At 42.6% G+C, this 17,267-nt stretch overlaps 1 protein-coding gene across 2 annotated transcripts in view; it reads left to right on the forward strand.

The window, feature by feature from the left end:
• lig1 (ligase I, DNA, ATP-dependent) overlaps positions 1-17,267 on the forward strand; it is a 65,692-nt gene that overhangs the window by 35,819 nt on the left and 12,606 nt on the right. For both annotated transcript variants that reach the window (XM_069684550.1, XM_069684551.1), the window contains exons 19-23: positions 2,972-3,082; positions 6,820-6,891; positions 10,495-10,639; positions 11,271-11,353; positions 13,041-13,193. In XM_069684550.1, coding sequence (XP_069540651.1) covers positions 2,972-3,082; positions 6,820-6,891; positions 10,495-10,639; positions 11,271-11,353; positions 13,041-13,193 — 564 coding nt within the window. The remainder of the gene's footprint in view (positions 1-2,971; positions 3,083-6,819; positions 6,892-10,494; positions 10,640-11,270; positions 11,354-13,040; positions 13,194-17,267) is intronic.

The raw sequence follows: 17,267 nt of genomic DNA on the forward strand, positions 1-17,267 counted from the left end.
AGCAATCATTAGTCAACAACTGTTGCTCTGCCAAAACCGTCAGGGTTAAACTAAAGCTGTGTGAATTCTGTTCTGTGTGTAGCAGCAGTCGTGTAGTGCAGGGAGGATTTGTTAAAGAAGAAACAGCCACAGTGAGATTGTAGAGATGCTCACTCTGCAGTTTCTTTAAACCACCAACACATCAAGGTAAACGGCTTCTTCTACCTTTCTGCTGTTCTGTGGAAAACCAATAACTCTCTGCCAGCGTGAGTTGAATGGTGGTGGTTGCTCACGGCGCTGCTCGGTGTTAGTGTGCCCCCTTCCCAGCTTCCCCGGCATCAGGTCATTTAAGCAAACAAAAAAAGTTATTTTCCAGCCCCTCCTTTAATTTTAGTCCACTGCTCTTTCTCTCTCTCTCATCCTGTCTCATCGTTCCACATCACATCTGCCCTCTCACGTTCCTCTTGCTCTGATTTTCTTTTCACAACTTTAAAAGCTACATGTCTCTTTGTCTCTCGCTCTCACCTTCTTGCTCTCTATGTCCATCTGTCGCTTTCTCATGTCTCTCATTCGTCTAATCATCGCTCCCTCCTTTCCTCTTCATTACTTCTTGATGATACCTGTTCTGTCCCTCTCTACTCGCCTGCTCTCCTCCTCACCTCTCTTCTCACCCTTGTCTTGTTCCTTCTTGTCTCTCGCTCTGCCTCTTATCTTTTTTTAGCACTTTGATTCAGCCCGTCTGCAATTGTACCTCCTCTTTGCCTCTTCACCACTCCTCTTGCTCCCTCTACACTCCTTAAATATTCCCTCTATCTCGCTCTTTTTCCACATTGCCTGTCCGTTCTCCTGACTGCTGTCTTCTCTCACCTTTTTCTTTTTTCCTCTTGGCTTCCTCTGCATCCCCGACTCCCTTCTCGCCATTTGTCTTTCGCACTCAGTTTCCACACATCTCGCTCCCTTTGTTAAACCCTCTCTTTTGCTGTTTTTTGCTTTATTTTTTCTCTTGCTTTTTCCCACTTCTCTTCATTTTACACTGCTAAACTTGTATTTCTTGTTATTTTCTAACTCTGTCCTTTCCTGTCTCTCACTTCTCCTTTCGCACCGTCATCTCTACTTAAACCCTTGGGCTGTGTGTGGTAAAAACAATTAAAAGTAGGAACAAGTACCATGACATGGGAAAGAAACACCCTTTGTAAGTGATGGCAGCATTTCATTTTAATTAATTTGAGCTTGAAACCATTTTGATTGTGTTTATTTAATGTGGGACTCCTAATTAATGATGTTTAATTGACCCTGATTGTGCTGTAAAAATAGCTCCTGACGGTCATTTAAATGAAGCTTTCTCGCAGGAAATCGATTGCTGATAATTAACATGGCGGATCATTTTTGAAAGAAATGGCTTGAATTTGCATCTTTGTCCTGACTTTCTATTTCCATGCACACAATGCATGAACAAAGCCAGAGTGAGACTTCACACTAACACGGGGTGCAAAGAGGAGATGATCTGATTAGATTTTCCAGCACCTTGCTGCATTATTTTGCATGATAATGAGGGAAAACCAATTTTCCCAAAGCTACCTCAGCTCCTTAATGCTTCTTCTAATTATGAATTATTATTAAAATATTAACACATTAATATTAATTCAAATAAATTAATTGTTAATTAATGTTTTACTTAGTTTAATGACCTTTTATTGTAACTGTTTGTTTGGTTTATTCATCGGTCTCCAAACAACCTGTTACCTCGAACGTGTCTCCTCCCGGCTTCCTCTGATCACCTTTCACATTCCACTCTCAGATCTGCTCTCATTCTGGTCCAAGTTGTCAAATGAAAGCGTCCCGGTGGCCCCAAATCGACCAAGACGCAAGAGATTTAACATCCCTAAGCTGCACGCACAGGATTTGGTGACTCAGATAATTAGCAGACGCTCTCTCTGATCTTGAAAAGCAGCAGCCATAGTCAATATAATCTGTCCATAGATGTTTCATCCCCAGCCTAAACCCTATCAGTGTTTTTTTTTCTCTTCTATTTATCAGCTGCCAAGGCCTTTTAGTTAATGCAAAACCAGAAAAAAACAAATACTGAGAAGCAAACTGCAAAAATGTCTCTTGTGAAACATTTGGCTTTTGGCACGATGTGGGCACCCGACCAAAAGAGGGGGTGTGTTTAACACTTTGGTCACTGGCTGATGGAGAGGAAGCGGCAGCAACTGAGATTGCTACAAAAGTAGGAATAAATGTAGTGTGGAGGGAACGAAATGTTAATGTGTTGACTTTCTAAACCTTTGGCAACAAATGGAGGGCATCTGCAGGTCCTGAAACAGCCGGAGCATGTCTTCAATTTGATTTCTTACATCCACGCCTTTTTAAAAGATGTTAGAAGTTGAGTCTTGTACCGAGGGTAAATCTCAAAGTTTGTTATTTTCACAATGACACTTCCAGACAATCCTCCTCTGCTGCAGAAAGCATTGTTTTTTATTGTAAAAATGCCTCCTTGTCTCTCTAAAGCCCCTTTGTCACTAATCAAAACACTTGTTGCTTAATGGGAAAGGTTACTATCGGCACTCAGACCCGGGTCAAATGACTCTGCAGTAGCCCCGGGTAATTATCGCCTCGGCTCCAATCGGCTTTGATGGGAACACAAAACCCGTGTCGACACACTAATCTCCCCCCCCTCTCCGGCGCGATGCTATGCTCCATCGGTAATTTGTGCAACTCCTCGTCATATCAGCTACAAATTTCTCCCGTCTCCATCCAAGCAGCGCTTGAACATCGTTCCAAATTTGTCGGCGCCGAGTTTAATGAACAGACTGAATGAGTGATAGATACAATAAAGACCAAACCACCGTAACATCTTCACTGTTTACTAACCTAATCAGCATTTATTAGCGGGTCTTCCCGGGTCTGGAAAAAACACGTCAACATGCTAATTTTGGTGGGAAAGGTATAATGGATGAAGTGCCTTAATCATTTATTATTCCTTCCTCAAAAGGTGAAGAAGGACTCGGTGGTATCCTGTGTCCTGGACTCTGAGGCAGTCGCCTGGGATCGTGAGAAGAAGCAGATCCAGCCCTTCCAGGTCCTCACCACCCGTAAGAGAAAGGTATGCACTGAGAGGACTATATTAGAGTGGAAGAAGGATGAATGAATAGCTCAGGGTGTTAAAAACGTAGAACCTGGAAGATGATGAAGAAGTGAAAAGGGTGAAGAGGGAAAACTAGACGGAGGTAGAGGAGAGGTAGATAATAGAGTGAAATGATCCAGCAGATGGAGGGAGATGGACGGCGAAAGAGCAGACAGAAAGAAAGGGGAGATTGATAAGTAGGAGACGGAGGAGTCAAATGGATCGAGGAGAGAGGAGGGGGGTGTGAGATTGCAAATGTCAGCGAGGTGTTTTTTCAGTTTTGATCAAAATAACGACCTCTTTCCACACCGCCAATCACATCAGGATAAAACGTGTCCCTTTGACTTGTCTGTTTGTACGCATGATGACGTCTTTGAACATTCTGAAAGGAGGCATGAGAGTTCAAATATAGAGAACGTGATGATGGAAATGGCTGAAAATGATTATCCTGATGATTTTTGGCAAGATACCGCCACTATGAATTTATGATTATTTGTAATGATGGTTTGGTGCACAAACTGATTGTACAGCCCCTCTGGCATTTTGTAACGACATCTCCTCTGTTTGTGCCTCCATGAGCGTTCCAGCTGAAATGAAATATTTCAGATGAGGAGATGAAACCCGATATGGACTAATTAAACAGCATTAATGGGTGGAGGGGAAAGTAATGAGGAAGTGTAAAGGAGAGGAGGAATAAATCAGGAGAGAAATCCTTCAGGTTTGAAGACTGCAGCCGCATTTCACTTTGTGTTTCTGATCAAATCCCTTTACCAGTGTTTCCTTAAAGAAGAACCTTAATAGCACGCTGCACCAGCTCCTCATACATTCAGATATATTCTAATTAGAAGAACAAGAATAATCACTTTTTTAATTCCCTTCCAGGACTTTTAATTTTGGAATATCATCCGCTAATTATAACTTAGCTGTTGACTGAGTGGAGCCGTTTAGAGTGAGAAGTAAAAGAGATGATACAAAATACGGTCGAAACATCTTCACTGAAATACTTGATAACATCTCTGATGACATTTCACAGAAATGATACCTCAAACTTCAAAATGCTACAGCGTGTAATAAGAGGAGACAGACTGCTCCTCAAAAACTTTTAATTTTAGCTCAGTATGAACCAGCAGTAAATACCAGGTGTAAGTGTTACCTTTCTATCACAACCTACAGCCAACATTAGCCTGTTAATACATGGCTCGTTTGGAGTAAAAGTACTACATGAAATAGAGTTATGTAGATTTTTTAGACGATGCACCGCTATATTCTCGTCAGATTTTGGATTCCGACCCGCTCTGAGCTGTTGCCTGCAGAGAAACGGTCGTATTTCACTCCAGCGTCTCTCGCTGGGCTGTTCCTTTCAGAGGGAGGGCCGCAATGCATGCTGGGTGTTGTAGGAACGTAGAATAGGCGAAACCACGAGCTGTTTGTACAACTTTCTCCACAGCTATGGCGCCAATTTCACATATTATTGCTTCTATCGATTACAGAGAACACCAGCTTTAACTGACAGTGGCTTTAAATACCTAAAAATATGATATTACATTTCATGCAAGTGCACCCCTATATATGTGTGTTAGTGAGACAGTTACAAAAATACTTTGTTCATGGGCGCAGGTTTAGCTCAGCGGGCAGTAGAGATGGGTTATGAATATTTGAATAGTCACTTATTTTTCAAAAAAATCAAAGAGTTCATGCGATCTCATGTTAAAGTTTTTACCAGCACCTGGTACTACCGCCAGATGGTGGCTTTAGCACATCTGAAAGCTGTTTACTAATCGCCATCAAATAACAAGAGAAGAAGAAAGCATTAGTGCCAGGTGCCGGTAAAACAGGTGTGGCGCTGTGAGATTTGGAACCAGAGAAAAATGCAGAGACTTCTGCAGCCGTCAGAGTTCTGTGTGGAACTCCTTCAAAAAAAGAAACAAAAAAGAGAAAACTTTGCCAGGTAAAACTACTAGCTTGTATCATAAGTCTACAAGAGCTCTGCACAGTATGAGTATGAGAAATGATCCATGTCTGTGTGTTATATAGGGAAGATGCACAGTTTATTAGGGCTGTCAAAATAACACGTTAATTATGATTATACAACAGTTAGTTCCAACCAAGTTATCTGATTGGACAAGAGGCATTCCATGAGTGGCGATATAGAGAACAACATCACTGGGACTTTTCACTCTGTGTATCACTCCGCCTCAGCCAGGTGTTCTGAATGCTGTTAATTAACATCACAGCAGACCGTGTGTGTCTACATTGATCAAGCTGGTACCTCTGAATCACACAGCAGAATCTTATTTCACTGGTTGATGATAAATTAAAACAAATGCATAAATGTACATGCTGATCAGTGGTAACATGGAGAAACGGAGTGCAGGAGAGTGTTTGTGTTGCCTGGCAACAAACGTCCAGTTTCAGTTAATTTGTGGAACTAGATCAGTTGATGGATGGATGTTATTGATTATTACTGTTTACTACTATTTGCGGCTTGTTTAACTGTTGTATAAAGGCAATATCACACAATCACATATTCAGTACAACATCACTCCCTCTCATGTGATTTTGTGAATTTATTAATTACAGAAAAAATAACGCATCAAAAAAATGAATGCAGATTCTCACTTTATTATATCGTCTCACCTCATACATCACTGAGCATACAACCGTGTATGGCAGCTTTGAAAATGTGACGGAAACACATGACGCAACGTTACCTGGCTCATCATTTATTTTTATTTTATCCATCTGAGATCGATCAATAAGTGGACAATCTGCCCTCACTCTCGCACCATCCCGTAGCCTACCCATCTACACACATACGGTCTGCAGAGAAACACACTCATACAGACGGAGACGACCTCTGGTTTGTCCCTAATGTAAATTCATCTGGTCTTTTCCTTTAAAAAGAAAATCTGCGAGTAATAGTCGCATAGTTCACAGTGCATATGGAATAGTATTTTTGCTTGTAATGCCCATCCCTGGTGGGTCGAGCAGGTGCCCCATGTATAGAGGCTACAGCCCTCGACAAAGCGGCCGGAGGTTCAACTCCCCGTCGTCGGCCCTTTGCTGCATGTCGTCCCCCCACTCTCTCCTTCCCACATTTCCTGTTTCTCTCCAGCTTTCCCACCAATGAAGGCAAAAAGGGCCAAGAAAAAAAACTTTGTTCACAAGGAAGGAATATTTGTGATTTGGATATGCTTTTATTTGAACTCTGGTGTTAAAATTTGGTCAATATTATTGCTCGATAATAAGTTGGATTTGGTTGAAAAATTTCAATTGGTTCTTCTTTGCACCGCGCTTCACCCTTTCACCAAATTCCAGAAAAAATCCTGCTGCCAAACATGAAATTGGCATCAAACACATAACCTCCCTGGCAGAGTTTAATAAGCTGGATGAGTTGCAAAAAAATGTGTGTGTGGAAGAAGCAGGAGAGGTGAATGTAGCGAGCCGAGGAGTGTGGAGCAGGAAGAGAGGGATGAAGACATCGCGGAGGTGTGATGTTGTTAAAAGGTGGAGGTGAAACTGGAAGGCTGGTTGATTAACAACACCAAGATGAATGGGAGGAAAATCAAAGAGCTCTTTGTAACAAGTCCCAAGGTTGGATGTAGCAATTTGTGAATAAGATGCGTTTATTTGCATATTTTTGTCAAGGGTAAAATATTAAAATGTGTGTGTGTGTGTGTGTGTGTGTGTGTGTGTGTGTTGATGTTTCCCTGCAGGACGTGGATGCCTCGGAGATCAAAGTCCAAGTGTGTGTGTACGCCTTTGACCTCCTCTATCTCAACGGCGAGGTAAGGCCCGGTGCTGATGATGAGCAAAATATTACCCAGGGATCCCTCTCAATACTCCTGTTGTCATTTAAAATTGCTGTGTGTGTGCGTACGTGTTCATTGTTTGCGAGCGTGCAGGCGTGCTCCTGGCCCCGCCGAGCTGCAAACAACGTCCCTGAATGCCAATGATGGTGCTACTGGAGGCCGTAACTAGATAATGATTGTAATGCTCATTGTAATTCCGGCAGAGTGTGTCTGAGTGTGTGTGTGTTTATATGAGACTGTCTGAGTCTGTTGGTTGGAGAGAGAGAGAGAGAGTCGGGTGTTTTTGACGCTGTGTGTGTGTTTGAGGGAGATTCAGGGTGCGTGCAATTCCATCCAAATTATACACAATTTTTAAGCTAATATTGTAAAAGCCAGCCAAAGAAAATGCAAATCAGTGCATGTTTCTATCAGCCAATGATGTGCGAGTTTTCCCAAGTGGACATAAACAAAATTACAGAATTAAAAGCGCAACAGTGACTCTTAAGTTGTGCCGTTTTCTCGCTGCTTCCCGCTTAATATGCCAGTTATGTAAATGTTATGAATTAATTTGTCTCTGTACACAAATACTTTGTCTTTTTTTGGCTTTATTTAGCTTCATTATTTAGTTTCTGTATTTATTTTTAATTAATTCTCTTGGCTATAAATTCTGGCTGTCAAAATCCCTTTGCACTGATGTCACTGCGAACTATGTTGTTGGCCTGGGGAGGATTTGTCTGGCTTTACCCTCAAGACCAACACCAGCCAACCAAGGTCGTGTCCTTGGTGCTATTTTGGGGAATTTTCTAGGTTTAAAGACTCAGAGGAGGAGTTAAGGCTCTACAGTTCAACACACAGTACACATGTTTATTTGTTAACAGTGAGAGTAAAACTTAACAGCTTTTAGGGGGGGAAAAATGATTGAAATATTTAAAGACCCCCTCCAGTGAAAAGTGTTTAACCTTGTAAACATCTCCATGTGGTGTTCTTCATGTGCTACAAGACACATCAGGGACAACATCAGCAGTCATCTCCATGGCTGGGCCTGTCTGCTTTTAAACTGCAGTGTACCAAGGACAGGCTGAACAACACGATTTCAGATTGACAGGTTTGAGACGTCACAAACCTAAGGAGCCAATCCCGTTAATGGACGGGGGTGACGCTATGCATATCATTATGTGTAACCTATGGCAACCACTTTGGCGATGCGCGAGCCAGCTGTAACCAACATCGTAATTTTTGTAAACTCACTACTGAAGCAAACAGTCTAAAAAGGAAAGCGACCGTCAGCCAGGAAAATCAAGAGTTACAACCGGAGCCAACCGTGGACGTCTGGTTAAATTGAGACATGCACTCCCATAACGACCAATTACTGCTAGTGGGTGGCGCTCAAGAGCACAAAAACTGAAATATTCATGATTGTGTCTTTAGTTAAGTTTCAACAAGTTGCCACTAAACGATGGCAGAGACGTGTTTTGTTTTTGCGACGGAGGGGGCGGTTGGAAATGTGCATAGTGGGCGGGGACTCTGCGGATTCATGAATTTTTAGCGAGGGAGAAGGAGGACATACCTTTGGAGGATTTTTACAAGGTATTTAAACGAATTTTGCAGAAAAAAAAAAAAATCAGACACAATTCATTATTTCAAGCATTTTATACGTCTTAAAACATGACTGGAGCTGCTCTTTAAGGCATTTAAGGCAGCACACACTAACAGCGCATCGTGTGTTAAGACGTACACATGCTTTGTTTGCTATTAATGCCCACACACACTGGCACTGCAAATCAAAAAAATGCAATCAAAACTTCAATCAATGACTATTTTTTCAATTAACAGTGGAACAAAATCTCTAAAAATCCATAAGATTCTTCCCACCCATCTCCAAGCAGCAGGCAGCCACTGTTATCATCTTGCTAGTAAACCTAATGGAGCATTTAGCAGTTGACTAATATTTTCCCTCAGGTGTTGGCAGAGACCAAAACAGAGCTAAAAGAGAAGTGAATGGAGTTATCTACACCATGATGTGAGAAATGCAGCTCCAAACAGAAGCTTTTGTTTAACTTATTTTGTGGATCTCTCAAACATGTCTTTATAAAGTGATCTATGTGAACATTTTGTTTATAGCTTCTTTCCACTGCCGTAGACAGAAGGCCATTAATGCCGGTTTATAGACTCCAAAGAGTTAAATTTGACACAAATGTCCCCATCTCAAATCCTGCCCATCGCTCTGACTGCTTGTGCACTAATCTCTACTTACAGATTCTAGAAATGTAGAATCTGTAGGCAGGGACGGTTTCTGTTTGTACTACACTTGTAGTTGGAGTTGCATTGACCAATCACGCATCAGCAGGCTGCGGCGTATGCAGGAAAAACACTCGTGTGGAGAGCAACATCTGCCGTAATGACATCCCGGCTCCCATTGGCGTCGTCGAACAACGATTTAGCTTCTCATTAATCTCTGTAAACAGACATCTGCAGCTAACAATCTGTTCTAGATCAAAAATTAATCTTGAGATAAATTCTCTTGACGCTGTGTCACAAAAGCCGCTCGGCATTCAGATTTCCTGACTTCCTCAAATGCATCAGAAAAGATTGATCTGACCTCCGTTCAACAAACGAGCATTTTAAAAGTAGTTTTGTTCTCCTCTCGAGGACAGACCTGACAAAGCTTGCATTTTGACTTTTTACAAAAATGCATCATGATGTTTTAATTCGGCAAACTTAAGACCCGTTAATTAAAGTCAATCACAGGAAAATCTGTTTTCTTTTTCGGGATCATACCGCTGAAGTAACCCAGAGTGCAGCCTCTGTGTAACTTTTAGTATTTACAGTAAAACTGAGACTCGCCACAAACAGATGAACGGGTGCTCCTACGGGGGATGGAATGACTATGAAATGACGGCGTTCATTTTACTGACATATCCAGAGGGGCGAAATTTACTTCACTTTTCAACTCAACACACGGTCGCTTCTCAAGTTGTTAACTGGACTGTAAACAATGCAGTGCACGGAAAAGGAAGTCATGGCTGGAAGTCGTTTATCACTAAACGCTGGCTCGGACACAGAATTCACCGTCACTCCCAGAGGATATATCGTCGTCAGACTATAGGCGATGGGATCTCTCAACAGCTTACCATCAATCATCACTGGTTATGTATTAGTAGAAAAACTAAACCATTAAGCTTTGTATAGTTTTCCTCCGCCTCAGTCTATTGCACCGGAAGAAGAGTGTATGACTTGTTTGTGGTTAGCAGACGTTTTCATCCATTTTCTGTCATGCACAAATCCAAAACACCCTGCAAACTACAGTAAGTAGGTGGTTGTAAACTGGCTCATTGTGCAGCTAAGATTGTGTGTTTTCTGTTGGTATGAGACTGTACTTGTGTGTGGGTGTTTTGTATGTGTTCAAAGCTGTCGTGACTGTATCTTTGAGTATACCATGAGACTGTGTGTGTGTGTGTGGGTAGCTTTTTGAGATGGCATTTCATCCTTGTCATTGCAAGGCTCCAAGCTATGAAGGGGAAATGGTTGTAATGACACACAGTTTTGTGATTTGTGATGATATGTCTGTTTCTCTCTTTCTCTGTGTGTGTGTGCGTGAAGTCCTTGGTTCGACAGCCGTTGTGTCGGCGTCGGGCTCTGCTGAGAGAAAGCTTCTCAGAGGTGGAGGGAGAGTTTGTGTTCGCCCGCTACATCGACTCTGACAACACAGAGACCATCGCAGAGTTCCTGGAGCAGTCTGTCCGAGGTGTGTGTGCGTTCGTGTGTGTTTGAGACAAAGACATAGTTTTTTATTTGTTTACTTCCTGCTGCCTCTTTTTGTGTCTTGAACTTTTTGTGTTAGCGCACTAACTGTGTACTTGTTTTTCCTTCCTGCCGTCCCTGTGCGTCTTGATCCTTTCTGTGTGTGGGTGTTTTGCGTGCAAGTTTGATTTAATTTGTGGCCTTGCCTGCTGCCTTCATGTGTAAATGGTGTGAGTGTGGTGTGTAGCGGTTGTGTACTTGTTTCCCAGCCTGCTGGTTCGTTTTTAGGCCTGTATGTTCGTTGTATTATTGTGTGTTTGCGTTTGAGTGTGTGTGTGCAACAGAACCTGTGAGTTGTGTAATTGAGTTTTTCTTGTGTATTTGTGTGCGTTTATGATAAGAGTCATTGAAATGTGTTTCCATGTGTGTATTTTCTGTGTATAAGAGTTATATGCCTGTGTCCTTGTCTACTGCCCCTTCTTCACGCGTATGTGTGTGTGTCTGTGTGTGTCTCAGAAGGAGAAAAAAAGACCCTTCATGTATCTGAAAGATAATCTGTTCATTTCCTTTCTGCACTACTAGAATCGTGTTTTGGTGTATTAATGTGTGTACGATGTGTGTGTGTGTGTGTGTAGACTCCTGCGAGGGCCTCATGGTGAAGACTCTGGAGAAGGACGCCACCTATGAAATTGCCAAGCGCTCTCATAACTGGCTCAAGGTGTGTGCAACACAGTCATAGCTAGAATATGCTTTACATAGAGCTGAACCCTAAAGGCCGATGCACCCAGTCACAAGTTGTGACCTCGAGTCGGCACACATTTTGTCAGTCCAATCACCGCATGTTTGTTTTCAGCGTCATTGTACACAGAGCACATCCGCAGCAGCAGCAAGGCAGAGGTCTCCAAAAGCAAACAGACCCCTGTGATTAAAACTGGTATAAACACTGAGTAAAGCCGTTTCACGCACTTCAGCGGGGCTCCCGAAGATTACTGATGAGCTCCTGCTTATGTTAGCTCAGCTTCTCACGAAGAAAGTATAGGCCTGGAAATGTGTGGAAAATTCTGATAGATATGAACCTCACAGGTAAAACACGCAGCTAATGAAGGTGGCTACAAGAGATTGATGTGCCGCTGAAATATTTACAAAGGAAAGAGTGGGCATAGCTTTATTGAAAAGCCAATTCAACTCTGAAAATCTGAGTCGGATAACGTAAAAGTTATCACAGCAGGCTAATTGTATAAAGTCTGTTTGTTTGGTCCAAATCAAAGACCAAATTGTTACAATGTTGCATTTTGCCTCGAGTTTGGTTTGTGTTCACACGGCAGCTTTTACCTGCTGACCAAAAGTTTTGATGAATTTCCATGTGGGTAAACTCCCTGAAGGACACGAGAGAGAGAGAGCACACTCCTCAATCACACTCAACACGATCGCAGACTTTAATCTTCTGTTGTCAGTTTTTTTACTTTAACCGACATTGTTCCACAGTTCGATCAGTTCTCCTTCAGTTTCTCCCTGAGCTGTTTGAGTTCCTCCGTGTTCTCGTGCGTTTCCACATGCATGTGTGAAATTGTTTGGTCAGCCCATATTTCTATTTCCTCGTCACTCCCCCTCGTCTGTCCTCTACTCATCTTGCTGCCTGGCTGCGTGACTGTCTCTGCAAGTGTCAGCACCCGTTAACAACCCACAATGTTTTGGTTTGCTTGCTGTATGAGGTCCTACTTTCAGTCTGTTTATGTTCTCACCCGAATCGAATCGGACCGTGGCTTGTTTAGAAACGGACTCGTCTTTGACAATTGTCCGGTTGTTTGGTGCGCACCAGAGTTCAAATGCGTGTTCACACCTGTCCAAACGAGCCAGACTTTCCGAGTGAAGTCCGGAAGTCCAGACTAAAGCTGTCAGGTGTGAAAGCATCCTTAATTAACTTCTCTGTAGGTAAAACATTTTACAATTCTCCCTATTTTAATGCAAAATACAAAAATTCAATATTTTCAGTTGAATAACGCCCCCAGCTTTTAGGCGATTAGTTTGATCAACAAACTGAAGTGAAGCATGAAAATTGGGCTAAAGGGTAAGGAGCAGATCTCTTGGCAGATAACATTCTTCAGACAGCAGACGGTTCGTCACGATCATCAGTTTTAACATTTTATTCAATATTTCTGGAGGATACAAAAATACTATTAGCTTGTCAACATTTTACAGATGGCAGTTTAGACCTCTAACAGTCTCACAGCACACACAAAACCTTTAATTGTGTCCTAGGATTGGTACTATTTTAGAGTCATAACTCAATTTTTCCCGCTCTTACAATGAAAATCATCACATTTTATTGCGCCGTGACATACTGTTCCATCCTTCATCATGAAACGCGCAGTTACGTCTCTCTGTCGCTGTTCTCCTCCCCTCAGCTGAAGAAGGACTACCTGGAGGGGGTTGGTGACACAGTGGACCTGTGTGTCATTGGCGCTTATCTGGGGAAAGGCAAGAGGACGGGCACCTATGGAGGCTTCCTGCTGGCCTGCTACGACGAGGAGAACGAGGAGTTTCAGTCTGTCTGCAAGGTGTGTGTCTCTTTCTCTCATTGACAGTATTTTGAATGAAACCAGACTATGGAGGAGGATAAATGTCATTTATTCCTCCTGAAATCTGAGTTAAATGATCTCTTTGTTTTAGAGTAGTGAGGCTTATTTTGATTCCAAGGTTTGCATCATAGCAAACATCTGTCTGAAGAAGAAATAAACACCAACATGCTACTATTCACTGTATTGTCCCAACTAGGGCACGATTATAGCCAAAATGATGATCACCATTATTTGTTCATTTTAGGGATAACCTTTTTAATTAGAGTTTCACTTTAAAATAAACACAGCAACACTTTCAGTTTCATTTTGAGCTTCATTTCAGCTCATGTAATAATTTTGCATCAAACTAAGACTTAAAGGAGCAGTTCTCCCCTGGAAAAAGCCACTGCCAGTCAAAGCTGGTGTTCTCTGTAATCAATAGAAGCAATAATATGTGAAATTGGCGCCATAGCTGTGGAGAAAGTTGTACAAACAGCTCGTGGTTTTGCCCATTCTACATTCCTACAACACCCAGCATGCATTGCGCCCCTCCCTCTGAAAGTAACGGCCCAGCGAGAGACGCTGGAGAGAAATAATACCGTATTGCTGCAGGCAACGCCTCAGAGCGGTACAGAATCCCAAGGTCGACAAGAATATACCGGTGGATCGTCTAAAAATCTTCAGGTCTGCAGTCTACATTTCAAAGCTGATGATTTTGAACAAGACATGACATCAGAGGCGGGCGTCCTAGATTGAGGAAGTGTAGTTTAGCGAGCTCCCTGGCCTCCGCCAGATGGCGCTTTTTACGTAGTCTGGTGGAGGTTTTCCAGGGCCCATTGGAGAAGTGGATAACAGCCCCTAAAGGCACAGAGCCAAATTTCTTTTTTTTCTATCATAATGATATTAGCTCCTCATGATAGCATGGTAGCACTGAGGTTGAAAATTGGCGAACTGGCCCTTTAACTTGGTTCTTCCTACATTGTGTGCATCTTCTAGAGGCAAAATGCAGTGCTACTTGCATTGGTAATTTCAATTTGTCTTTGGGAGTTGGGTGTATAGGAGGTCACGCTGTACAGCATCGCTGTTATGGATGTCTGACTTGGCGCTGGACAAGGACGGGGAGAAGCGACGTTGTTCCTCTTGGCCTTCGTAGACTCATTATGCACTTTGTAGTGTTTTTGTAGGTGATCAAGACAGTTGTGTTGCTTTAGCATAACAATGAACAGCATGGCCTACATGACATGTTTGCACAAACAACAATTCAAAGACGTAACAGATAAGAGGCATTCACGGGGACAGTTACATATTCTGTTTTCAACAGCTGCTGTAACCACGACAACCACAGAAACATTTCACTGAAAGTGTCAACTTAACATGATCACTGGTTGAACCGAAACACCTGTCTCAGTTGTTAACTCTTCCACTCTTAAATGCTTGGTCTCTCTCCATCGCCCCCCTGGGGGAGTGGCTGTTAGTTCAGGGGGCGCTTGTTTCCACATGCAGCAAAGTTTTTTACGGGTGGAGCATTTTAAATGTCAATATCAGCGTCAATCAATCATATAACCATGGGAAGCCAAAATCATGATCGGGATTAATGATCCTTATGTAAGAGAATAGTGAACTTATAAATGGTTTAAATTCCCAGCGTCTTTATGTCGGGTTCTTTGGCCAAGACAACCTTGGAAAATGTACTTACCATCCACAGTGAAACAGATTTCATATTTCATGGCCTGAGCATGAATATCGACATTTTTCAGCAGTAGTTGAATCCTGGAGTTCAAAATGTTAATCTCTATAATTTACTCTGCCCTCCGGCAGTCCAAGAATGTAAGCACGGAAACATATGGGAGGCAAGCCTGACAGAAATGTGTTGATATGTCGGATAGCATTTTGTTCAGCAGCTTGTTTCTTTTTAGAGCAAAATGCATTTAATATATTTGTGTTCAGGAGCTTCACTTTGCAACGATCAGTGTTTTCTGTTCACGTCTGTTTATAGTGTGTGCGCTGCGGGGTGTTTTCATGTTTGTGTGAGTGTGTTTTGGGTGTGTTTGTTAGATTGGAGGTGAAGACTGACAGTTCAAAAGCACATACACACATACACACACTAAATACGAGCTGGAAGAGAATCTTTGTGTCTCCAAAAGTGTGTGGAAGCGTGACAGGGTACATCTTAGGATAAGTAGTAAGCATGTATAGGAGAATGCGTGACCACTTGTGTGTGTTTCTGTGCGTGTGTTTGAGATGAGTAAGACTTCACTACAGAGCGTAAATTCTGTCTTGCATCTCCAGTTTTTTTTCTGTCTGTAACTTTTATGTCTTTATCCATGGAAAAGGGATTTAGTGAGCATCTAGCTCACACATTTTTACCTCCTCCGCCCGCTTCACTTTCATGTACTTACACAAATTCACACCTGGGAGCTCGCTGGTACAAACACAGCGTTCTGCTGTTGGCCACTGAGCAGCTCCGTGAGAGCAAGCGGAGGTTAAAGCGCCCATTAGATCATTGTGCTAGCTGTTTCAGGCAGGCGTTTTTTTTCCTGTTCTCACATACTTTCTTCTATAAATATGATCTCATTGAAGGAGGTTTGCCACTTGAGATCCTGGGTAAGTGAGGCGAGAATGGATGTTGCTTTCATAATGCACAACGGAAAGGACTACTCACTGTGTAAAATGTGAAAAATGTCGTATGTGGAGCTCTTACCTTCTCTGTTATTGATTGTTTATTATTAGTCTCCCTCTGCTCAGATAACTGCTAAATGTAGTGTTTGGGAACCCTTCAATTTGAGGATATTCTTCAAAGTAAGTTTTTTTTCTACATAACTTCTTCAGGATACATATTTTTTATTAAACACTTTCAGCTCAGATCTTGGCCAAAAATGTAAATTTTGAGGTTTCCTGGCTCCTGGCTTGTAATTCCATCTGATCTCAGCTGTGTGGACAACTTGGCAGTTATACCTCGTGCTTTCCTAAAGTTGTGTTGGTGCATTAACTCCCCCATGCACTGCAACTTTACTAATATTCGGGCAGAACTCAGAGGCCTGCAGTGTTCGAAGATTTGAAACATGAAAGCTGTTACAATGTCGATTAAAAAAATACAATATCAGTGGATTGCTCGCTTCGGGTGAGAAGAGAGGTACTGCCCCAAGCGAAGGAGTATCTCGGGGTCTTGTTCACCAGTGAGGGTAAAATGCATCTCAGGATTGACAGATGGGTCGGTGCAAACTCTCAATTTACCAGTTTGTCTACATTCCAACCCTCACCTATGGTCATGACCTTTGGGTAGTGACCGAAAGAATGACATCGCGGATACGAGTGACTGAAATAACTTCCCTCCGCAGAGTGTCCGGGCTCAGCCTTAGAGATAGGTTTAGGAGCTCGGAAATCCAGGGGGAGCTCGGAGTGGAGCCGCTACTCCTCCGCACTGAATGGAGCCAGTTGAGGTGGTTCAGGCATCTGATTAGGATGCCTCCTGGGCGCCTCCTTGTGGAGGTTTTCTGGGGACGTCCAACTGGGAGGTGACCCCGGGGCAGATCCAGAGCCTGCTGGAGGGATTATATATCCCACCTGGCCTGGGAACACCTCGGAATCCCCTGGAGGAGCTGGAAAATGTTGCTAGGGAGAGGGACGTCGGGGCTAACTTGCTTATCCTGCTGTCGACCCGACTCTGGACAAGCGGAAGAAGATGGATGGATGGATGGAAGTTTACCTTGCCCTTTCACAGATCCATGGCATAACACTTGTTGGAATTACCTTAACACATTTTTGAATGTATTGAACTTTTGAGGTACTTTACTTTAGTATTTTAATTTTATAATACATTGTTTAATGTTGATGGTGTGTTTGGTGACTACAGTGGCAGTAATTCTTGTGTGCTGCCTTTCATCCTTTCCCTCTTTGGCTCTTCAAAGTCAGCCCTAAAACAAAGGCAAAAAAAATCCATAAAAAAAGAATAATCTTGTTGTCCTTGACATGTTACACTTCAGACAGCCTCAGTTTGAGAGGCTCCACTGTAGCTGAAAGCAGACTTTAACCCACATTTCCATTCCCCATATGTAATCTCGACAATACGTCCGG

Source organism: Semicossyphus pulcher, unplaced genomic scaffold (assembly GCF_022749685.1).
Source record: "Semicossyphus pulcher isolate SPU_LCO1_2020_fin unplaced genomic scaffold, fSemPul1.0.p SCAF_7, whole genome shotgun sequence".
Classification (NCBI taxonomy): Eukaryota; Metazoa; Chordata; class Actinopteri; order Labriformes; family Labridae; genus Semicossyphus; species Semicossyphus pulcher.